Genomic DNA, 24082 nt, shown 5'->3' with positions numbered 1-24082 from the left:
GTTTACCAAGCAGGTTGTGTGCCTTCTTTAAACTCCTTGAACTCTTGATGACGTTTATGATTGTCCTTTTAAATTCTGTGTCCTGGGGTTTGGCTAGGTAATTTTTGTTGGATAACATTTCTATGGAACTGGTGGATTTGGGAGAAGGAAATACTGCCCAGATCTTTCATAGTATGTATTTTTGCAGTAAGATCTAGGAATGTGGACTTCTTTTGTTAGTTCTGTGTCTATATTAGATGTCAAAGACTGTTACAGAATACAGAATATGTAGGTCAGGTTTAGGCTACAGATTGGATATGGCTTAGATGGAATGAATTCAGAAATCACGGGCAAGGCCGCTGTGCAGAATGTACATCCTGGTTCAAGTCTAGAGTTTGGGGATAGATCTGGGGGTTGGGGAGAGTGAATGGAAGGAAAGATCAGATGTACTCAACAGTTAGTCCCTCCCATAAGATGTGCAGGACCTCGTTGAGTAAAGAGGTTGGTTGTGGCATAAAAGGTGATAAGGTCCTCTGTAATGAATTCATTAACGGAGGTCCTTTGATGCAAAATATTGAGGAAAGATTACCTATTATTGTGGAATATACTTGGTCTCAAGTGGACTTTTTTATTAATTAATTAATTTTTATTAAAAATAGATCCATATCTGTCACCATGCACAAAACTCAAGTCCAAGTGGATCAAAGACCTGAACATAAATCCAGTTACACTAAACTTAATAGAAAAGAAAGTAGGAAACACTCTTGAACGCATTGGCACCGGAGACCATTTCCTAAATAAAACACCAACAGCACAGACCCTGAGCACAACAATTAATAAATGGGACCTCTCAGAATTGAGAAGCTTCTGCAGGGCAAAAGACACAGTCAATAAGACAAAAAGACAGCCAACAGAATGGGAAAAGATCTTCGCCAACCCCACATCTGACAGAGGATTGATCTCCACAGTATACAAAGAACTCAAGAAACTAGACATCAAAATACTGAACAGTCCAATTAAAAAATGGGCTAAAGAGCTAAACAGAGAATTCACAAAACAAGAATCACAAATGGCTGAAAGACATTTAAAGAAATGCTCAACATCCTTAATCATCAGAGAAATACAAATCAAAAGGACTCTGAGATACCTCCTTACACCTGTCAGAATGGCTACCATCAAAAACACCAATGACAGTCAATGTTGGAGAGGATGTGGAGCAAAGGGAACACTCCTCCACTGTTGGTGGGAATGTAAGCTTGTACAACCACTGTGGAAATCAGTATGGCGGTTTCTCAGAAAATTAGGAATCGAACTACCTCAAGACCCAGCCATCCCACTCTTGGGCATATACCCAAGGAATGCTGATTCATACCATAAAGATACATGCTCAGCTATGTTCATAGCAGCACTATTTGTAATAGCCAGAACCTGGAAACAACCTAGATGCCCGTCAACTGAAGAATAGATGAAAAAAAATGTGGTACATATACACAATGGAGTACTACTCAGCAGAGAAAAACAATGAAAGCATGAAATTCGCAAATAGATGGAACTAGAAAAAATCATCCTGAAAAACAGTCAGGGTATGTACTCACTCATAAGTGGATTCTAGATATAAAATAAAGAACAATCAGACCACAACCCATAGAACCATAGAGGCTATATATATAGCATGGAGGTCCCTAGGATGACTGTGGCTTATAATAAATTTCAGTTTTACTCAATTACTGAAAAAAAAAATAGCCAAACGAATGGAAACACATGAACTGTGAACCAAAGGCTGAGGGGCCCCCAGCTGGATCAGGCCCTCTGAATAGGTGAGACAGTTGATTGGCTTGATCTGTTTGGGAGGCATCTAGGCAGTGGGACCGGGTCCTGTGCTCATTGCATGAGTTGGCTGTTTGAAACCTGGGGCTTATGCAGGGACACTTGGCTCAGTTTGGGAGGAGAGGACTGGACCTGCCTGAACTGAGTCTACCAGGTTGATCTCAGTCCTCGCGGGAGGCTTTGCCCTGGAGGAGGTAGGAATGGGGGGTGGGCTGGGGGGAGAGGGGGGAGAACAGGGGAATCCATGGCTGATATGTAGAACTGAATGGTATTGTAAAAGAAAAGAAAAGAAAAAAGAAAAGAAAAGAAAAGAAAAGAAAAGAAAAATTGTGCTACACGAGGGCATCTTTCCCTTGCCCTCATCACCACATGGCAAACAAGAGGGTTGTGGCCAGCTATGAGTAGGGTCAAGAGACCTGCACTCAGGCTGGGAGTGGATCACCCTGGGCTCCGAATAGAAAGCATGTTTCCACCCAGTGCCATGACAGACTGAGAATTTTTACATATATGTTCATAAGGGATATTGGTCTTATAATTTTCTTTTAGTTGTTGGATATTTACGTGGCTTTGGTATCAGGGTAATAGTGGCTTCATAAAATTAATTGGGGAATGTTCATTCAGTTTCTATTTTCAGAATAATTTAAGGATTCTTTGGCATTAGTTCTTCTTTGAAGATATGGTAGAATTCTGCACTGAATCCGTCCTGGGCTTTTTTTGGTTGGAATATTTTTAATTATTGCTTCTATATCACTAGGTGTTATAAGCTTGTTTAAATTATTTATTTAATCTTGATTATATATATATAATCAAGACATTCATCCATTTCTCTTAGGTTTTTCAGTTTGGTGGTATGCAGATTAATATGTCAAAATTCTCTGAATTTCCTTAGCATCTATTGTAATGTCTTACTTTTCATCTCTAATTTTATTATTTTGTATCTTTTCCATATTTTGACTAATTTAGCTATTGGTTTGTCAAGTTTTCTTATTTTTTTCAAAAAAACAACTCTTCATATCTTTGATTCCTTGTGTTGTTTTTGTTTGTTTACATTTCAGTGATTTCAGCCCTGAGTTTATTTCTTCCCATCTACTTTTTTTAAAAAATTATATCTTCTTATTTTTCTAGAGTTTTCAAGTATATCATTAAGTTATTGATATTAGAATTCTATAGTATTTTATGTAGTCTCTTAGGATTATGAACTTGCCTCTTAGAACTGCCTTCAATGTGCCCCATAGTTTTGAGTTTGCCTGTGTTTTTATTTTATTCAATTCTAAAAAGTTTTACATTTTTTTACTCATTTCTGTAATGAACTGTTTTTTTCAATAGTGAATTGTTCAGTTTCTATGAGTTTTATACTTTCTGACATTTCTTTTGCCAGCTTTAATCCATGGTGGTCAAATAGGATGCATGGTACTATTTTGTTGTTTTTTTATATATCTGTTTAGACTTGCTTTGTGTCCTGATATGTGTCAGTTTTGTAGATAGTTCCATAGGCTTCTGAAAAGAAAGTATATTATAATAGTTATATTATATTAATATATTATACTGTACTATACTACATTACATTAGTATACAAGTGTTTGAGTGGAATGTTCTGTAAATGTCTGTTAGGTCCATTTGATTTATTTTATTATTTATCTCCAGAATTTCTCTGTTAAGTTTTTGTCTGGATGACCTATCTAATGGTGAGAGTGGGATGATAAAATCACTTACTACCACTGCATTAGGAACAATAGGTGACTTTAGCTGTAGTTGTATTTCCTTTTTAAACTTGTGTGTCCTTGTGTTTCGTGTGGACATCTTTAGAATTATATCTTCTTGGTAGATTTTTCCTTTAATGATATGTAGTTTCTCTCCCCATCTCTACTGATTGGTTTTAGTTTCAAGTCCACTTAGTTAGACTTTAAAATAGTTAAGCCTCCTTGATTCTTGGGTCTGTTTCCTTGGAATACTCTTTTCTATCCTTTTACCCTAAGGTGATATCTATCCTGATGGTGAGGTGTGTTTCTTGGATGTGGCACAAAGACAGCTCCTGTTTTCAAATTCAGTCTGTTAGTCTATGTTTTTAATTGAAGAATTAAGACCATTAATATTGAGTTATCAATAAGTAATGTTTATTGATTCCTGATATTTTTGTATCCTGTGTTATTTCCACTTCTTTTGATTAATTGTTCTGGGACTATCCCTTGTATCCTGTTGGATGAAGTTAACCTTCTCTTCAGACTGAACTTTTCCTTCTAGCATCTTCTGTAGAGCTAGCTTAGTGGATAGAAATTGCTTAAATTTGTTTGTATCATGAAATGTTGTTTTTCTTCATCAACTGTTATTGATTGTTTTGGTGGGTATAGTCGTCTAGGCTGTCATCTGTTGTATCTTAGAGCTTTTGGAACATCCATTCATGCTCTCTTGGCTTACAGAGTCTCCATAAAAAAGTCGAGCTATTTTAATGGGCATGTCTTTATATGTGATTGGTTTCTTTCCTTTTTCCCCTCCCTTGCATGACCTTTTAATATCCTTTCTTTGTTCTGTTCATTCAGTATTTTTATTAGTGTGTGTTGCAGGGAATTTCTTTTCTGGTTCTGTATATTTCATTTTCATGTGCTTCTTTTACTCTAATAGGCGTCTCTTTCTTTGGGTTTGGGGAAATTTACTGTGATTTTGTTAGAAATATTTTCCATGCTTTTGACCTAAGTTTCTTCTCCTTCCAGCATGCCTATTATTCATTGTTTAAATCAGTTCATGGTGTCCTGAATTTCCTGCATTTTTTTTCTGTGACTAAACCCTTTTTCTTTTCTTACTTAAGTCTACATACATTGCAAAACACACTGTAACCTGTTTAGAGATTTTTCCATCAGGACCTCTCTTTTTTTTTTCTTTTTTTTTTTCTCTCCTAAATTGGGAGGTTTATTTTCTTATTTTTTCCCCTTATCTTTTTTTATTTAGAAGCTTTTTTTTTTCATTTTACCTACCAACCACAGTTCCCCCTCCCTCCCCTCCTCCCACTCACCACCCACCTTCCCCCCCACCCCAAAACCCCATCCACTCCTCAGAGTTGGTAAGGCCTCCCATGGGGAGTCAACAAAGCATAGCATATCAAGTTAAAGCAGGACCAAGGCCCTCCCCTCTGCATCAAGGCTGAACAAGGCATCCCTCCATGGGGAATGGGCTCTAAAAACCCAGTTCATGTACTAGGGATAAATTCTGGTCCCACTTCCAGTGGCCCCACAAACTGCCCAACCCACACAACTGTCACCCACATTCAGAGGGCCTAGTTTGCTCCCATGCAGGTTCCCCAGCTGTCAGTCCAGAGTCAGTGAGCTTCCACTAGCTCAGGTCAGCTGTCTCTGTGGGTTTCCCCATCATGATCTTGACCCCTTTGCTCATATAATCCCTCCTCCCTCTCTTCGACTGGACTCCAGGAGCTCAGCCCAGTACTTAGCTGTGGATCTCTGCATCTGCTTCCCTCAGTGACTGGATGAAGGTTCTATGATGACAACTAGTGTAGTCATCGGTCTGATTACAGGGGAAGGCCAGTTCAGGCACCCTCTCCACTATTGCTTGGAGTCTTAGCTGGATTTGTTCTTGTAGATTCCTGGGAATTTCCCTAGCACCAGGTTTCTCCCTAACCCTATAATGGCTCCCTCTATCAAGATATCTTTCTTTGCTCTCCCTGTCTGTCCCTCCCCCAACTCAACCATCCCATTCCCTCATGTTTTCATTCCACCTCCCCTTACTCCTCCCCACCACACACACACACTCCCAATTTCCTCAGGAGATCTTATCTATTTCCTCTTCCTAGGGGGATCCATGCATGTCTCTCTTAGGGTCCTCCTTGTTACCTAGCTTTCCTGAGGTTGTGGATTGTACCTTCTATTTGTGTTTTCCAGGATTTCTTTAAGGGATTTATTCATTTCCTTTTAAAAGACCACTATCATCTTCATACAGGCAGTTTTAAGGTCTTTTTCTTGTGCTTCGGCTGTTAGAATATTAACAGCCTGCTGTAGTAAGGTTGCTGGGCTCTTATTGGAGAATATTGTCCTGGCCATTATTGATTATGTTTTTACACTGGCATTGCAGCTTTTGGGATTGGGATAATTACAGGTCTAGGTGCTGATTTCTGATTGTCTTCGTTGGGTTAGTGTTTTGTTCCATTTCTGTTTCCACTCTGGATTTTAGGAGAGTGTGATGGCTGTGTGTTACCTGATAGAAAACTTTCTGTGAACCTCATAGGTATGGGCACTGGAGGTTCCAGGTAAATGTGTTTCTGAGTATTGGGTGCCGACCTTTAGGAATGAGGATAGGCTAGGGGTCTGAAGGGAGAGAGGCGAACAGAGTCTTCAACCAGGCTTTTCTTATTTAGTCTTCTTGGAATGGGGGTAGACAGTGAAGAGAAGTCACAGAAAGTCTGCTATAGTGCTAGGGATGAGACTGGGGAGATTGGATCTGGAGAAACAGAAGGAAAGGGGAAGATAGATCTACAGTCAGCCTATCTACTTCCCTGGCAGGAATGGCCTGTGGGTAATCAGGGAGTGCCTGCTGAAGTTGCAGGCTGAGATAAAGCAACAAGTCCAAGAGGGGCATTAGGAGGGGAAGATCTGTGGGATCCACAGTAGATGGAGGTGGTGGGGGTAAAGTGTTACAGCAGGTATTATAGGGATGCTGAGCTAGGGATGAGACTAGGGGATAGGATTTGGAAGAGAAAAGGAAGTGCTGAAGGTCTTCAGTTAGCTTACCCAATTCTACCACATCCAAGTCCCATGTGAACATTACAAGTATTTCAACTGAAATGATAGAGCTGATAAAAAATGAATTTAACAAGCAAATAATACCAGATGAGTAAATCCCAATTCAATAGCATAAGAAACACACAAACACGTGACAATATAACTCAAAATTTCTTAATCCTACAGTTCTGGCATATAATTAGAGTGAGTTATTTGAAATCCCAGACAGAGAATTCAAAAGAATGGTTTAAACATGTTCGAAGAATAAAATGAGTTCCTGATTGTGTACACAAACAGATGAATGAAAATAAGGAAGACAATACAAGATATAAAAGATGAAGTCAACAAAGGTAGTAAAACAATCTGAATTGCCAGAAATGGAAAACATAAGTCAAATAAAAAGCCCTCCACAAAATCTCCCCAATAGAACAGATCAAGAGGAAGATGAAATAGCTGAGCTTGAAGACAAGTGATAAAACTAAAACAATAAAACAAGGACAAAAATGAAATAATAAAAGGACAACAGTTGCAATTTCAAGATACATGCAATATTCTGAAAAAGACCAAATTTGTTGATAATAGGCATAGAGGTACAAGAATCTGGTTCTAAAGACATAGAAACCATTTTTTAAAGAATAATAACAAAAACTTCTCTGAGGTAGGAAAAGAAATGGCAGTCTTGATGCATGTAGCATTTAGACACTAAACAGACAGACCTGAAAGGAAACTCCCCATGTCATTTTAATCAAAACATTAAAATGCATAACAAAAGAAACTAGCAAGAAAGAAAGACCAAGTCACATATAAAGTCAAGCCCATCAAAATAAGAACAAATTATTCACCTAAGACTTTAAAAGCAAAGATGGCTTGGTAAGATGTATTGTAAGTTTTAAAAGACAATAGCCGCCAACCCCAGACTACTTTTTCCAGCAAAGATATCTGTAGTAATTGCAGGGAAAAAAAATAAAACTTTCAATGATAAAAATAGGCTAGCATAACATATGACCACTAAGTCAACTCTACAGCAAATACTTGAAGGAGTCCTTCATACTGAAGAGTCTGGCCCAGGACAACTCCCTCTCTTTCTTCCTTGTTCTCCTCCTCTGTTCTTGAGGCTAGATTCCTCCTCCTATTTAGTCTCTCTGCCCATTAGTCCCACCTATCCCTCTACCTCCTAGCAATTGGCCATTCAGCTTTTTATTAGAATAATCAAGTGCCTTAGGCAGGTAAAGCAACACATCTTTGCATCATTAAACAAATGCAGCATAAACAAATGTAATGCACCCTTACACAGTTAAAGTAATATTCCACAACATACATCAAACAAATACTATTAGCTGTTAAGCCACAGATTAACCCTAAAACAGAAGTAGGGGGCAACTTCTCTAGCTCATTCTTGCCAACTGACAAGTCTTCACATCAAAAATTAGACAAAAAAGTATGCAAATTCAATGACACCATAGGTCAAAAGAACTGAGCAGACAATGCAGAATTGTGTGAGACTGTTCTCAGGTTCCTCATGGCTTTACCTAGCAGGTCCGCATAGAGGATGATTAGGACCACCGGCCTGAGTGCAGGTGTCTGAGATGGTCTGCACTTGGCTGTGCTGGGGGAGGAGGTTTTTTGCTCCCCTCCCCCTTGGCATCTCTATAAAAACCCTGGGGCAAAGACAGTCGGGCCCGTTGGAATAGGTTCCAGGCCCTCTCGAGGCTATCCTTTATTTTCTATCTGTTTATCTCCAAAAAATTCTCTGCAATAAATCCTTTATCTAATATTTCCTGATGCTCACACTCAAGAAAACTCTGGGGAGCTATAGGGTTGGTGGGTAAATGCCCCACAGAATGGCACCACAAACAGGGACTAAAGAAAAGAGAAAAAAAGGGACTAAAGAAAAAAAGGGGGGGACAAAAAAAAGGGGGGACTAAGACAAATGAACAGGGACTAAAGATAAAAATAATAGTTTTATTACAGAGTTTTTGGCGAAAGTGTGGGTCAGCCCTGCCAGTGGAAAGGCATGCCGGTGTTATGGAAAATATAATATATATTTATTATTATTATTATTATTATTATTATTATTATTATTATTATTATTAAGAGGCAGGGGTTTTATCCTTGAGAGAAAAGGAAAGCGGACTGGAAGGATGTCCGATGCTGCAGCGAAATTCTCTTCTGTCAAAATTTTCTATCTTCTATCCCTTTCTCAATTTCTATCTGTGAAAAATAAGTATAAGGTATAGCATAGTAATATAGTGTAGGAAAAATTTGAAGTGTAAGATTGTGTAGGAAAAAATAAGTAAGGCAACTAGACAGAAAAAGTCTTCAATTTTCTAACTTTGGGGGCCTATGAATGCAAACTGGGGGAAAATCTTTAGGCTTTACTGGTAGTAAAAAAGCTCTTCTCTGAGTTTATGGGGAAGAAAACGTTTCCTATGGAAGCTTTTGACCTGGGGACAGCTGAAATGCTAAGTCCAAGCAGCAGGAGAAAGTAATTTCTCCCTGAGGCAAAAATGGGGGTGTAAGAAGTCAAAGTTTAAAAGTTGGTAAGTTTTGGGAAAAGTTGGTCTTTCTCTCTCCTGGGGGGGGAAAAATCTTTCTCTTAAAATATAAAGCTTTTCTTGGAAAATTTTTGGGGGAAAAGCTCTCTAAAAAGCCTTAATCTTTCTCAAACTAAAAGCTCTTTAAAAACTAAAGCCTTTCAGAACTCTCTCAGAAGGACAAATTAGAATCACCTGAAGATTAATATGGGGACCGCCTGTGATTAGTGCTATGGGAAAACAACAAATCTCTTAAGACAGCAAAACCTCTAAGTTCTCTTTAAGCTTTAAAAATCCTCCCTGCAATGCAGGAGGCAGGGACAAGTTCCTAAAAACCTCTCTAAGCTCTGTCTCTTCAAGCTAGTAAAAGACAGTGGGTCAGAGTACCCTGAGGGAAACGCTTGGGAGAGTGTGGGTAAAGAGCTACAGAAAGCCCAAAAGTGCAGGAAACTTTACCTGAGAAAGGCAAAAAAGCCAAGCTTTTCAGTTACAAGCTGAGTTGAGGCATCAAGGGTTTTGTTTGAGTGGAGCATTTCAGAATGAAAAGGTGCTCCTAATCGTCCTAATGCAAAGATCCCCTGAAGCAATGCAAACTCTGTTAGCATTGTATCCTCCCTTCTGAGCAAAAACCCAGAGGCGACTGGCCAGCGTCTCTGAGTTGGAGTGCATTTCGGGGGATACTAGGGTTCCTGCAGTTGTAAACTTCCTGGAGTACAGAGCTGAGGCAGGAAGGTGCAGGACCCAGGGGAAGATTGCTAATTAACAAACAAAACTAAAGCGGGTGGGAACGGCACAGTTGTGTGCTTTCCTACAAGTTGATAGGTCCACAGCTGCAAAAAGAAATCTGAGAAAAGCCTTCCTATCAGAGAAAGGACCTTTCTGGGAAAACAGTAAAGCTGAACTGTGTCTGAAGCAGTCGTGCTGCTGAGTCAGAATGCTGTCTGGGGAAAGAGCCCAGCTAGGGCAGAACAGAACTATCCAGGAGTAAAGCTTTCTTTTCTGTCACAGAAAGCACCTCTTTGAGAAAAGCTTTGTTTCAACTGACTCCCGATGAGATGAGGGAGTGTTATCCTCTGGCATAAGCTCTGTCCTTGAGCACCCAGACAAGCAAACACAACCCACTGAGGGACTGGGCCAGGTGAAGGCCTGATGAGGCAAAACACCTGTCCTAATTGGAGTTTAGAAATGGCAAAAACCTCCCGTTAGATTTTCAGTCTGTATGCAAACCACACAGACCCCAAAAACAGAAATGGACAAAAGCCCCTACCTTCAGTAGCAGGGAAAGCCACCACTGTAGTGTCGGAAACTGTTTCTGGGGTAGAGGGGATAAACTGAGACCAAACTGGATACTGTCAGGGAGAAAGACTCTGAAGAAACAGAGGGGACAGATTCCTCCCCAGAAAATGCATGACCTGACAAAGCTGCTAGAGTTTGAGGCAGATTGAGGGGGAGAAAAAAAGCCCCTACCTCCAAAGGCAGCTAGCAGAGGTACCGAGTGGCAGACAGATAGCTGAATCTCTGCATCTGGAGTTGGGGGGGAGGAACTAGCAAAATGAGAATAAGATCAGTGGGAGAAAATCTCTCTGGAAGAGCTGTGGAAAAGCTGTTGTACATGATCTTGTTTTTCACTGACTGGCTAACGCAAACACCAGGAAAGTTGCTATCAGAAATGGCAGCCTCAATGCGCGCTAACAAGGCAGGTGCGGTTCTGATCGGGGCCAGTGTCAAATGAAGATGAGACACCTGTTGAAGCCAGCTGAGGAGAGAATAGAAACCTCCCAATGTGCCATAGCTGAAAATGTAAAATGCTTGTTCAAATCTCCCATTGCAAAAGCAAAAAACTTTGTTCAAACCTCCCGGGCAAGAATTTGTAAGCAAGTCTGGTAAAAGAGAACCAGTTGACTCTCTCAGACCTGAAAAGAACTATGGGAAATGACTGATATAAGGGAAATGATATAAGGAACTGATATTATGGATTGATATAAGGGAAATGCATTCTGGGAAAGGTAGTTTTTCTGCTAAAGATGGCAAAATTGCCCTGAAACACTTTTGTCAGCTCGAAAATACGTTCATGGTAAACTTAAAATACAGCTTTTAAAAGAATAAGGAGGAAAATCATCTAAGAGTTTAAGTGTCAGTTCCAATGAAAAACTGAAAGGATACAGAACTAGGTGCTTCACGGTTTGGGGCTCCATTGGTAAAATGCCTTATTTACCCTAATAGCTTTTTACGGTAGCTGGATGACAGAAAGCTACCTATAAGAGCAAACAAGCCACTTTAAAATCCTTAGAACAAGGGAAATCGGTTTATATACTGAACGTTGTCTTAGATATGAAGAAACTTATGTGAAATTAAAATTCTTTATCTCTTGAACAAACAGCCTGCAATGAGTGATTCCTTTGCAAATCTAATTAAGGGGATAAGAAACAGGCATTCAAAAAAAAAAAAAAAGACTGCTTTACAGATGGGAAACAAACTTAAAATCTAGCTGTCTTACAAAAGAGTTGCTTCACCTGAAAGTTCCTTATAAGAAATCAATGCTAAACATTACAGCTGCTAATAACATCAGGAGTTAAAGCTAATGAAGTGAAAATACTAAATCCTGAAAATGCTTTTTCTCAAAGTAAACTAATAAAGGAAATGTTTCATGAAAGAACATCTATGTTTTTGATTTCTTTGAATAGTAACAGTTTTGGTAAAAATATTGGAACTAACAACAATCAAGTCAAAATGTTTCAACAAATTCAAGACGCTATTCCACAAAAGAAAGCTGCCATTCTTTGTGGGCCATATTAGAGCTCACTCCAATCTTCCCGGTCCTTTAGCTAAGTAATGCAATGGCTGATAAGTTAACAAAGATAGTAGCATTATCCCAAGTGGAAACGCTTCAAAGTCACATGCTCTTCATCAAAAAAGCAAAAGCTTAAGAAAGCAATTCAATCTTACCAAAGAGCAGCTCGTCAAATAGTTAAACAATGTGGGGTATGTCCAAAATATTTTCCTATCCCTCATTTAGAGGTAAACCCTAGAGGTCTTCTTCCCAATCATCTATGGCAAATGGATGTTACCCATATTGCAGAATTTGGCAAATTAAGATATGTACATGTGACCATTGACACTTATTCAGGATTTTTAATGGCTAGTGCACAACCTGGGAAAGCTACAAAACATGTAATTATGCACTGCTTGAAGTGTTTTTCATATATGGGTATACAAAAAATTATTAAAACTGGTAATGGTTCTGGATATAGTAGTAAGGCATTTCAACAATTTTGTACCCAATGGGAAATCGTACATAAAACAGGTATTCCTTATAATCCTCAGGGACAAGGTATTGTGGAAAGGGCTCATAGCAGTCTTAAAATATAACTTCAAAAAATAAATATAAAAAAGGAAGAAATTTACCCTCAATCGCCACATAATGCATTAAATCATGCTCTTTTTGTTCTGAACTTTTTGAATATGGATGTCTATGAACAGTCTGCTGCAGATAGATTTTGGCACAGTGGCAACCAAGCGACTTTTGCTCAAGTGAAATGGAAAGATCCCTGCTCGGGATTATGGAAGGGTCCTGATCCTGTGTTAATATGGGGTCGAGGACATGTTTGTGTTTTTTCACAAGAGGAGAATGAAGCTGGGTGGTTACCGGAGCGTCTGGTAAGGAGCGTGGAACTAAAGGAAGGGTCAGCTCCAATGACATTTACTATAAAGAAACCAAAATGAAAGTGGCTCCATTAGTATTTCTGAGGTTTTGTCACTGGTTAATGCAAACAGTGAGGAAATAGAGTTCGGAGCTGTGCCGCTTTTGATTTTACTAGCTCCTTTAGAAAAATACTTTATATCACCTAATAACTGTGCAGTATTTGGCGAAGAGCTTTACAGCAGCTAAATACGGTAATTTCACCCTCAGAGTGAAGTGAAGTTTTTTGGTAGAACAAACCAAGAGTGCTGATGTAATAGAAACGTTTGTCTGAATTGAAGCACTTAGGGGAACTACTATGAATTTGGGTGAAGGGACAGCCTCTAGTTAAAAACTGTCTACTGCTGACAGTGCATCTCTGCCGGTCCAGAACGGCTGAGAGAACTGGCAACTTTGGAGTGTGGCGTCATCCTGGGAAGGTTACAATCCCCTAACAACTATCACAATCTATAACAACACTCACTAAATCCCAGTGCTTTATAACAAAGCTGACTATAAACTCTAAGCTTTAGAAATGATGTATATACTTCCTGTCTAGTTAAGAGAATCTTTCTAATAGAGATAGTGATAATAATTAAGAGTAATAAGTAGAAAAAGATGTGAGTTTGTAGATATTATTCTCTTGTTAGATATCTGTGTTAAGAAATCTTTGGGTGTTTGCTAAATTAGATATATGCTAATGGTAGCCCTATATAAGTTTGTAAAATAGATCTATAGAGTTCCTTTAAGAATATAAACTTGCAAGAAGTATCTAATGTAGTCTTAAGACATGTAGTAATAAGCTTGTAATAAGTAAAGATGCTAGTTGTAAATATAAGTTTAAATAAGTACATAAGAAGTAATAAATATATTCGCTAAAGTAGTTCTACAGTTTCCTTAAGGAGTATAAATAAGTAGATGTTAATACATTATATGTGAGTTTGTAAAATGTTAATGTTGAATGTGAGTCTAAATGCTTTGCAAGGCAAAAAATGTTATATGTGCAGTGGTGGCGCACGCCTTTAATCCCAGCACTCGGGAGGCAGAGGCAGGCGGATCTTTGTGAGTTCGAGGCCAGCCTGGGCTACCAAGTGAGTTCCAGGAAAGGCGCAAAGCTACACAGAGAAACCCTGTCTCGAAAAAACCAAAAAAAAAAAAAAAAAAAAAAAAAAAAAAAGAATTTAAAAAGTGTAAATGTTAAGTGTAAATCTATGCTTAATGTATATGGTGAAAAAACCTGAGATACAGAAGTTAGTGTCCTAGCAGACTGCAAAGCAGGCAGTCTGAGCGGTTTTCAAAAGTTCCAGAAGCCGCTAAGAAGCTAAGAATGGCGGACGCCAGAACCAGCACAAGGCATCTGCAGCTGAGATCTGTGGAAAATCGACGCAACACAGAAAAACCTGAGCTAACATCAAAACGGTGCGGTTTAGAATACTACTGTACCTAAAAAGGTCTCTGACTTGAGAATAAAAGTTCAGAGACGCTTGTTTGAACAAAAATTGTTAACTGCAAAAAGTTTTGGTTGAAAAACATCTCTTCATATTTGGAAGTGAAAGCCTGATACCAGAATTTATTTCTTGTTTGAACTTTTTGAACTTAAAATGAGATAAAATTACAAAAAGATTTTGGTTATGGATTTCTCATACTTGGAAGGCTAGTACCAGAATTTATCATTTGAATTTTAAGACTTAAGAAATGAAATAAACAATAGAGATTTCATTGAAATGGGACAATTTTGAGTTTATTCATAGTAATGACCTAGGAACTGTTTGCTGGAATTGGATTAAAAATGGAACTGTTTAAATGAAGAAATTTAGTTCTACCTAGAATCAAGATGCAGTTTTGTGTATGCATATATGCTTTATTAACTGGTGATTCATGAATTGTTTTGTGGAACTGTTTATGTAAAAATGGAATTACTTATGGAACTGGTTTTGTGTTACAAATAGAACTGTTTAAACAGAAGTTTGGGTTTTATAACTAGGCTTGAGATTTTGCTTAAAAAATTATAAAAGGAAGAGTTAATATTACTTAGTCTATTAAATTTAAAAAATTTTCTTTGAGTGGATTAATGTCATGTTTTGTTAGTAAGAAATGCAAATGGGGTATACTAAGCGACTACTTTTAAAGTGTGTAAAGAGTTTTATTAAGAAACTGCCTTTGGATGTTTTGCTACAAGTTTTCAAAGTGTTAATGGTTAGATTGAAAAATATTGCTTTTCAATATTGGTTTGTAGGAATTGTATAACTTTGGGTTCCTCTAACTAGGTTTGAGATTTTGTTTAAAAAATTATAAAGAAAAGGAGGAGTTATGAGATTGAATTATGTTCGCAGAAACCTATTGATATTAATGCACCCTGGTTTTGTGGAGTTAAGGAAATATTTAAGTTTGATGTTAATCCATCAAAGTTTTTCCTATGTTCTGTTAACAAGAAAAATCAAATGATTGAGTTAAAGTTGTAAGACGGAGAAAATTGTTAATTATATATAGCACCATATATGCTAATTCAAATGGTTCTGTTAAGTTTGCTTTGAGTTGTAAGATTGAGAGAATTGTGACTATGTATAGCAATATTTGTGTTAACCTGTTAATGGTAATGATGAAGTTAAGGGATTCTTTAAGTTTGTAGTCACCTTAAGAGTTTTTGGTTTAGAAAGGGCTTGAAGCAGCTAAGAATGGTATAGTCACCTTGGACCTAATTCAAAAGAGAAATGTCATCTTTATCATCCTCTACTCCCATATTGGGAGATGTAACAGCTATGGAGATTGCTGTAAGCCATTAATAGTTATTTTTTATATATTAAGAAAGGGGGACCTGTGTGAGCCCATTCTTGGGTTCCTCGTGGCTTTACCCAGCAGGTCCGCATAGAGGATGATTAGGACCACAGGCCTGAGTGCAGGTGTCTGAGATGGTCTGCACTTGGCTGTGCTGGGGGAGGAGGTTTTTTGCTCCCCTCCCCCTTGGCGTCTCTATAAAAACCCTGGGGCAGAGACAGTCGGGCCCGTTGGAATAGGTTCCAGGCCCTCTCGAGGCTATCCTTTATTTTCTATCTGTTTATCTCCAAAAAATTCTCTGCAATAAATCCTTCTATCTAATATTTCCTGATGCTCACACTCAAGAAAACTCTGGAGAGCTGTGGGGTTAGTGGGTAAATGCCCCACACAGAATGTCCTGTCCAAATGCTCAGAATACATTCTTCTCAGCAATCCATGGAACTTGCTCCAAATACACCACACAAAGCAATCTCAACCATTATTCTATGTATTCTACCTGATCACAATGGAATAAGAATTTGAATCAACATCAAGAAGAGCCATAGAGCATACAAAAACTAAAAGACTAAGTAACATACTAATGAATGAAGAAAACAAGAAGAACATTTTAGTTTTTTAATTTAGATTTGTATAGTTTATCTGTATGGGGGTTTGCACGCATGTATATCTGTGTACAAGTTGCATGTTTGGTACCGACAGATGCCAGAAAAGGGTCTTGAACCTCTTGGGACTGGAGTTACAAATGGTGTGAGCTGTCCTATAGGTACTGGGAATCAAAACTGATCCTTATGGAAGTCCAGCCAGTGATCTTTTGTCACTGAGCCACCTCTCCTGCCCCTATAAGTAGAAAAAACTTTAAACCCTAGAATCAAATAAAAATGAAAACATAGCATATCAAAATTTGTGGGATACAGTGTTTCAATGAAAATGGTCCTAACAGAGGAATTTATAGCTCTAAGTACCTAAAAACCAGAGTCCTCTTTGTTACCTAGCTTCTCTGGAGCTGTGGGTTGTAGTCTGGTTATCCTTTGCTTTACATCTAGTATCCACTTATGAATGAATATATACCATACTTGTCTTTCTGAGTCTGGGTTACCTCACTCAGGATGATATTTTCTAGTTCCATCCATTTGCCTACAAATTTCATGATGTCATTGTTTTTATAATGCTAAGTAGTATTCCACCGTGTATATGTACTACATATTTTTTTATCCATTCTTCGGTTGAGGGGCATCTAGGTTGTTTCCAAGTTCTGGATATTACAAGTAATACTGCTATGAATATAGTTGAGAGAGTGTCCTTGTGTATGTTTGAGCATCCTTGTTTATATGCCCAAGAGTGGTATCATTAAGTCTTGAGGTAAATTGATTCTCAATTTTCTGAGAAACCACCAGACTGACTTCCAAAGTGGCTGTACAAGTTTGCACTCCCACCAACAGTGGAGGAATGTTCCTCTTGCTCCACATTCTTTCCAATATAAGCTGTTATCAGTGTTTTGGATCTTAGCCATTCTGACAGGTGTAAGATGGTGTCTCAGAGTCATTTTGACTTGCATTTCCCTGATGACTAAGGATGTTGAGCAATTCCTTAAAAATTACTTTTGGTCATTTGAGATTCTTCTGTTGAGAGTTCTCTGCTTAGACCTGTAGCTAATTTTTTTAATTGGATTGTTTGGTATTTTGATGTCTAGTTTCTTGAGTTCTTTATATATTTTGGAGATCAGCCCTCTCTCAGATGTGGGCTTGGTGAAGATCTTTTCCCATTCTGTAGGCTGTCATTTTATCTTATTTACCATGTCTTTTGCCTTACAGAAGCTTCTCAGTTTCAGGAGTCCCATTTATTAATTTTTGTTCTCAATGTCTGTGAGGCTGGCAGGGAACAGGAAGAGGGATGAGGGAGATATCTGTAATTGGTATGTGGAATGAATTTTTAAAATGTCTTAAATAAATAAACAAGCAAACAAGAGAGGTTTCAAATAATGATACAATTTAGGGCCCAGGAAAAACAAGAAGAAGGCAAAACCCAAATCAGTATACAGAGAGAAATAACTAAGATCAACATAGAAATCATAAAAATGCAAACAAACAAGTGCCAAGAATCAATGAAACAAAAAGTTGGTTCACTAAAGAAATGAGCAAGATTGACAAACCCTTAACAAAACTAACCAAAAGAAAGAGAAGACCAAAATTAGAAACAAAAAGGAGGTGTTACAACAAATACCAATGAAATTCACAAAATAATTAGGTCTTACTTTAAAAACATATATTCTACTAAATTGGACAATCTAAAGGAAATGTTTAAATTTCTGGGTATGTGTATCCAACCAAATTAAGCCAAGATGAAATACACAATTTAAATGTATATAACAAGCCATGAGACTGAAACAATTAATAAAAACCTCCCACAACAACAACAAAATGCCCAGCCCCTGTTGAACTGACTGGTTTGTTTTACTACACCTTCAAAGGACTAACACCAGTGTTTCCCAAACTAGTCCATAAAATAGAAATGAAGAAATATTACCAAACTTTCTCCCTCTCTTTCTCTCTTTTTAAAAACAGGGCCTCATGTTTGTAGCTCTGGCTGACCTAGAACACAAGAAATATATCAGTCTGACCTCAGACTCACAGAAATACACCTTCCTCTGCTTCCCAAGTGCTGGGTTTAAATGTGTGCACCACTATGCCAAGCCTTCTCAATTCCTATTGAAACTAGTATTCCCTGATAACAAAGCAAATAAAGATACAACAACAACAAAAGTACAAATTTATCTGATGAACGCAGACTAAAAAAAAAAAAATCTCAAAAAAGCACTTGCAAACAAAATTTAAGAACTCATCAAAAATATTGCTCACCATCATCAAAGTTGGTTTACTACAGAGATTCTGGAATGGCTCAGTATATGTAAAGCTATAATTGTTATGAATCACATAATGGACTCTAGTATAGAAATTACATGGTCATCAGACACACACAAAAATTATTTGACAAAATCCAACATCCCTTCATGTTTAAAGTCCTAAAGATCTGAGAATATAGTGAACATATATCAATATAATGAGGAATATATATAAAAAGCCTATGGGCAACATATTAAAAAATGGAAGAATCCCATTCATGGTAGCCCTATGTTGTAATAAATCTAACAAAGGATGTGAAGGATCTCTACAATGAAAATTTTAAAACACTCAAGAATTAAGTTGAGAAAAACACTAGAGAATGGAAAGACTTCCAATGCTCATGAATTAGAAGAACCAATGTTTTGAAACTGGCTACCCTACCAGAAGCAATCTACATATTCCATACAATCACAATCAAAGTCCAGTTTGTTCATCACAGAAACAGAAAAAATAAAATAAAATTCATACAGAAGCACAAGGGATCCTAGATAGACAGAAATCTAATTTGATAGTTTTGGAAAGAGGAAACACCACCAAGGGAGACTCAAAACTTTTCTTCCATATGCTTTGATTAGACAACCCCTTTGTGGTGGTATTGTGTTCCCAAAATATTGTGCACCCTAATAAACTTATCTGGGGTCAGAGACATAACAGCCACAACATTAAACATAGAGGATAGGCAGTGGTAGCACATGCCTTTAATCCGAGCACTTGGGAGGCAGAGCTAGGCAGAAATCCATGTGTTCAAGGATATAGCCAAGCATGGTGACTCACACCTTTAATCCCAGAAAGCGAGCCTTTAATCCCAGGGAGTGATGGTAGAAGGCAGAAAGGCGTGAGGACCAGGAACTAGAAGCATTTGGCCTGGTTAAGCATTCAGGCTTTTGAGCAGCAGTTCAGCTGAGACCCATTCTGGATGGCTTCCAGTCTGAGGAAATAAGACCAGCTGAGGATCCGGCGAGGTGAGGTAGCTGTGGCCTGTTCTGGTTCTCTGATCTTCCAGCATTCACCCCAATACCTGGCCCCGGGTTTGATTTTATTAATAAGAACTTTTAAGATTCATGCTACACCCCTTTGTTCTGTTCTACCTGCCCACTTTGCTGGACATGTTCTGTAATGAAGTGGAACTGCAAAAGACTGTCCAAGGATGTAACAAAGCAGCATGTATTTTTACTAATTTAGAAGTCTCAGAGCCCTACTCTCACCCTTAATTTAAACAAGCAAATTTTTACATGTATAATATAATTTTTATAAATTTTCTTCTAGTTATATTTTAGCAGTATCAAGAGAGTTCTGTTTGTTTCCTAACAGGATTAACAAGATACACTAAGAGTGGAAGATTTGGGGATAATATTTTCACATTATACTATGATCATTTGGGATTCATACACAAACTGACTCCAGAACGCTTTGACACTGATTCATCATCTTCAGGCTCTACTATTTTTGGAACGGTCAGTAACATGATGCACTAAAACTGATTGCCTTGTTTTGAGAACAAAGATGCTACATTCTATGTGCAGGCTGATGAGACAATGTTTTCCTTAATACAAACTCTATTCTAAAGTTTTTAAATTATATATATGTGTGTGTATATGCATATAAGGACAGGTGTTTCTTTGAGGTGCTGGGTCTGCCCTAAAGCTAGAGTTACAGGCCGTTGTGAGTCACTTGGCAGGGTACCTGCAAACCAAACTCAAGTCCATTGCAAGAGCAAGTATGTGCTCTTAACAGCTGAGCCATATCTCCAGAACCATCAGGACAAACACTCTTTGCAAAGGGAAAACTTTGTATATAACATTGAACACCTCCAAAATCTCTAAGCCCCATGGGTGTCCTCATACTAGATTTCACAGCAGAATAACAACATGTCTAAAACAGATCTGTTACAAGCAACTCAGCTCCTGGTGGAGTTTATTTTCTACCTTCCAAATTAGCCTTGAAGAAATATGATTTTAACTCAACTTTCACCTTGCATGTTAAATAGCCCTGCTCCCTAGTTTATTCCTGGTTTAATGCCAACATAGAGCCCAATTTTTCTGCCCTTCAATAATGAGAAAGGATGCCTATTTTTTTGGGACAGAGTTTCTCTGCGTAGTTTTGGTGCCTGTCCTGTATCTTGCTCTGTAGACCAGGCTGGCCTTGAATTCACAGAGATCTGCCTGTCTCTGCCTCCCAAGTGCTGAGATTAAAGGTGTGCACCACCACCACCCTGCTAGATAAATATTTTTAATAATTACAATGTAAAATATGCTATTTATGAAGATATATGTGTGTATATATATGTATGTATGTATATATATATATGTATGTATGTATGTATATAGAGGGGGGGGGACTTATTACTGGCACATAGATAGAAAATGAATACTCATCAAGAAAGCCACCAAGAGTAAAATGTGTTTCAGTAGGGGTTGGCAAAACTGTCATTTGTCTTAAAAAAAAAAAAAATAGAAAATAGAATGGGTCTCTTTATAAGTCAGTCCAGGCCTAGAGAGGTAACTCTGTGCCTAAGAGCATTTGCTGCTCTTCCAGAGGACTAGAATTTGGTGCTCAGAACCCACATGGTGACTCAATCATCCATAACTATAGCTCCAGAACATCCAATACACATTTATTACCTCTAAGGGCAGTAGGTACACATATGTGGCACATATATGCAAGCTGTGCTGGTTGGGTTTTGTCAACTTGACATAAACCCAGAGACATCTGGGAAGAATAATGTCATTTGAGGAATTGGTTACATCAGACTGGCTTGGAGCAAGGTCTTTGGGGCATTTTCTTGATAAATGATTTATGTGGGCAGTCACAGCAAGAAGCATTCTTTTACATCCTCTGCTTTATTTCACCATAGATGACCCAGCTCTAGAATCTACACCTCCAAACTCATCACCTCACCTTCCTACAAAGGGCACAGGAACCTCAAACTGTGTCTTAATTATCAGACCTCCTTGTCTTCCACTGCAGAAAACTGAGTTTTCCCTTTCACATATATAGATATTCAGATATATCAAAAGAGCATATAGGCATATTGCTCCAATCAATAAGCAAAGCAGAACTATTTTGATATGAATGGGAAACAGGTTTGCTGTTTGAATTGCATTGTAATTGAAGCATAAGACATTCAAAATACAATATTTCCTTTTCTCCAATTTCAGCCACCTGATTTGGGATTTGATACTGCACTAGTTCCCCAGTTTCTCTCCCCCAATGAAATGATTTTCTTTGCATACGTACCTCTGAATGAACCTAAAAACATGATATACAAAAGGAAGTTCAAAAATATTCACATTGGGAAAGTGATAAACTACAGGTAATTGATGTTTTGTTCACACCTACTTAGAATACATACTGGCTTTCAGATCTAAAAGTTTAACCTACTTTTTTGAGGATTTTTTTATTTTAATAAGTTTTTAATGTCTTTCATGACAAAATACATTTGAGACAGATTCTCACTATATAGTCTTTGCTGACCTAGAACTTTCTCTGTTGAACAGCTGGCCTGAACTCCCTGAGATATCTATGCAACTGCCTCTTACTGGATTTCCTTGGCTTCTGATTATCTGTGTGACTATGAGATTCAGTTTGTCAGGTTTCTATAAGGGAGAAAAAACTCTCTTAACAGAAATTACATCTTGAAGCAACTAAATTCTGTTTTATGTCTGTAATTAGTTTCTGAGTAGAATTTATTTATCTTTCTCAAGTGTCTTAATCATTCCATTTAATTATTTTTCTTTCGTTTTGAAATTTTTATTCTCTCTCTGAGTGTGTGTGTGTGTGTGTGTGTGTGTGTGTGTGTGTGTGTGTGTGTGTACTACATGTGGGATCAGAGGACAACCCACAGGGATTCAACTACTGAGCCATCTTGCTGACAGCTAGTTCTACTTAATTCCCTTAGAAATTTAGAATTGAGACACATTCCTGATACTCTTTAGTGGGTCAAGAATTGTGTTACACTTCCCTCTTCTGTAAAGTGTACTAGCCTGTGCACTCCAGGGGATTGTCTTCATTTTCTTACACCATCACTTACAGCTTCCTCTTCCTAGGGAAGAAGGGCAGGGGGAGGAGGAAGGCAGAGTTGGAGAGCGAGAATCCTCAGACAGCACTGTTGACTTTCTGAAGCCTGAGTGCAAGTTTCTGATACTCAATATTCTGTGGATTACTGGTTTTGCTTTCCATGAAATAAAGTTCAGAGAATCAGGTGATGCAGTGGCCTGCTTCTTCCTGTTCTCTGATTCTCCCCAGGTTGACTGTGCTGCCAGTGTCTCTAGTCACTCTCTTGCCCCAGTCTTTGTCATGAACCTCCAAAAGAAACCCATGGAGCTCTCACTGAGTACGAAGTCCCTTTGCCCAAGTGCTCTAGCCTTTCCAGACTCACATGTTGGTACAGACTTGGCCTTTGGCACTTGTAACAGTTTGGGCTGATGCTTACTTTCTTGTGTCATGGTCAGCCCTGTTTCCTTTCCCCACACACTTCTTCCATGGTGGAAATGATCCTGGTGTATGGTGTTTCCCTCCAGTTGCTAATCCCACTTTATTTCAGGTTAGTTCTGGCTTAGTTCATTTTCTATTGCTATTAAAAAAACTCTTGAAACTGGGTGATTTATAGAGAAGGGGGGGCTATCTGGGCTTTTGATTCCAGCCACTAGAATATCCAGGTTAAGAGGTCTAACTGTGGTCAGGGCAGTGGCCTCACTTGATGGTGGAATGTAGATTGAAGGACAACTGGATGTTTAAGAAACAGAAAACTGATGTCTCTTCCTAACCATTCCATTCCCAAGATAGGGCTCTACTTCCATGAGGCAAACACCTCCTGTATTAGTCTGTGTTCTCTAGAGGAACAGGATTTATAGAATGGGTGTGAGGGTGGTGTTAGAACATCTTACAGGCTGTGGTCCAGCTAGTCCAACAATCTAGTAATGGAAGGTTCAATAATCCAAGAGCTGTTTCAGCCCACGAGGCTGGATGTCTCAGCTGGTCTTCAGTATATTCCAGAATTTCAAAGAAGTACACTCTAGTGCCAGGAAGGAATGGAGTTGCCAATGAGAGCAAGAGCAAGCAGGCAAAAAGCTAAAATATTTCTCTTCAATCTTGTTTTTAAAGGCTGCAACCAGAAGGTGTACCCCTGATTAAAAGTGTATCTTCACACTTCAATAGATCCAGATTAAAAATGAGTCTTCTCACTTCAAATTATTTAGTTAAGAAAAAAATCCCTCACTGGTATACACAGCCACTTGGGTTTGAGTTGATTAGATGTAGTCAAGTTGACAACAAGAAAAGCCATTCCATCTCTGTGGTGGTATTGTGTTCCCCAAAATATTGTGCACCCTAATAAACTTATCTGGGGTCAGAGAACAGAACAGCCACTAGATACAGAGGCTAGAAAGTGGTGGCACTCACGCCTTTAATCCTGGCATTCCAGAGGCAGAGATCTACCTGGATCTCTGTGTATTCAAGGATACAGCCAAGCATGGTGACTCACGCCTTTAATACCAGAAAGTGAGCCTTTAATCCCAGGGAGTAATGGCAAAAAGCAGAAAGGTATATAAGGTGTGAAGACCAGAAACTAGAAGCTTTTAGCTGAGTAAGCTTTCAGGCTTTGGCACAGCAATTCAGTTGAGATGCATTCTGGATGAGGACTCAGAGGTTTCTAATCTGAGGAAA

The 24082-nt window shown here is 38.4% G+C and overlaps 1 protein-coding gene across 8 annotated transcripts in view; it reads left to right on the top strand.

Annotated features, from left to right (window-relative positions):
• Positions 1-24082, top strand: part of LOC102913133 (cation channel sperm-associated auxiliary subunit beta-like) — a 185650-nt gene that overhangs the window by 96472 nt on the left and 65096 nt on the right. For all 8 annotated transcript variants that reach the window (XM_076551269.1, XM_076551272.1, XM_076551273.1 and 5 more), the window contains 2 exons: positions 19730-19872; positions 21577-21731. In XM_076551269.1, coding sequence (XP_076407384.1) covers positions 19730-19872; positions 21577-21731 — 298 coding nt within the window. The remainder of the gene's footprint in view (positions 1-19729; positions 19873-21576; positions 21732-24082) is intronic.

Source organism: Peromyscus maniculatus, chromosome 14, assembly GCF_049852395.1.
Source record: "Peromyscus maniculatus bairdii isolate BWxNUB_F1_BW_parent chromosome 14, HU_Pman_BW_mat_3.1, whole genome shotgun sequence".
Lineage (NCBI taxonomy): Eukaryota > Metazoa > Chordata > Mammalia > Rodentia > Cricetidae > Peromyscus > Peromyscus maniculatus.
The sequence above is the reverse complement of the archived record's forward strand: the minus strand, read 5'-3'. Positions and strand labels throughout refer to the sequence as shown.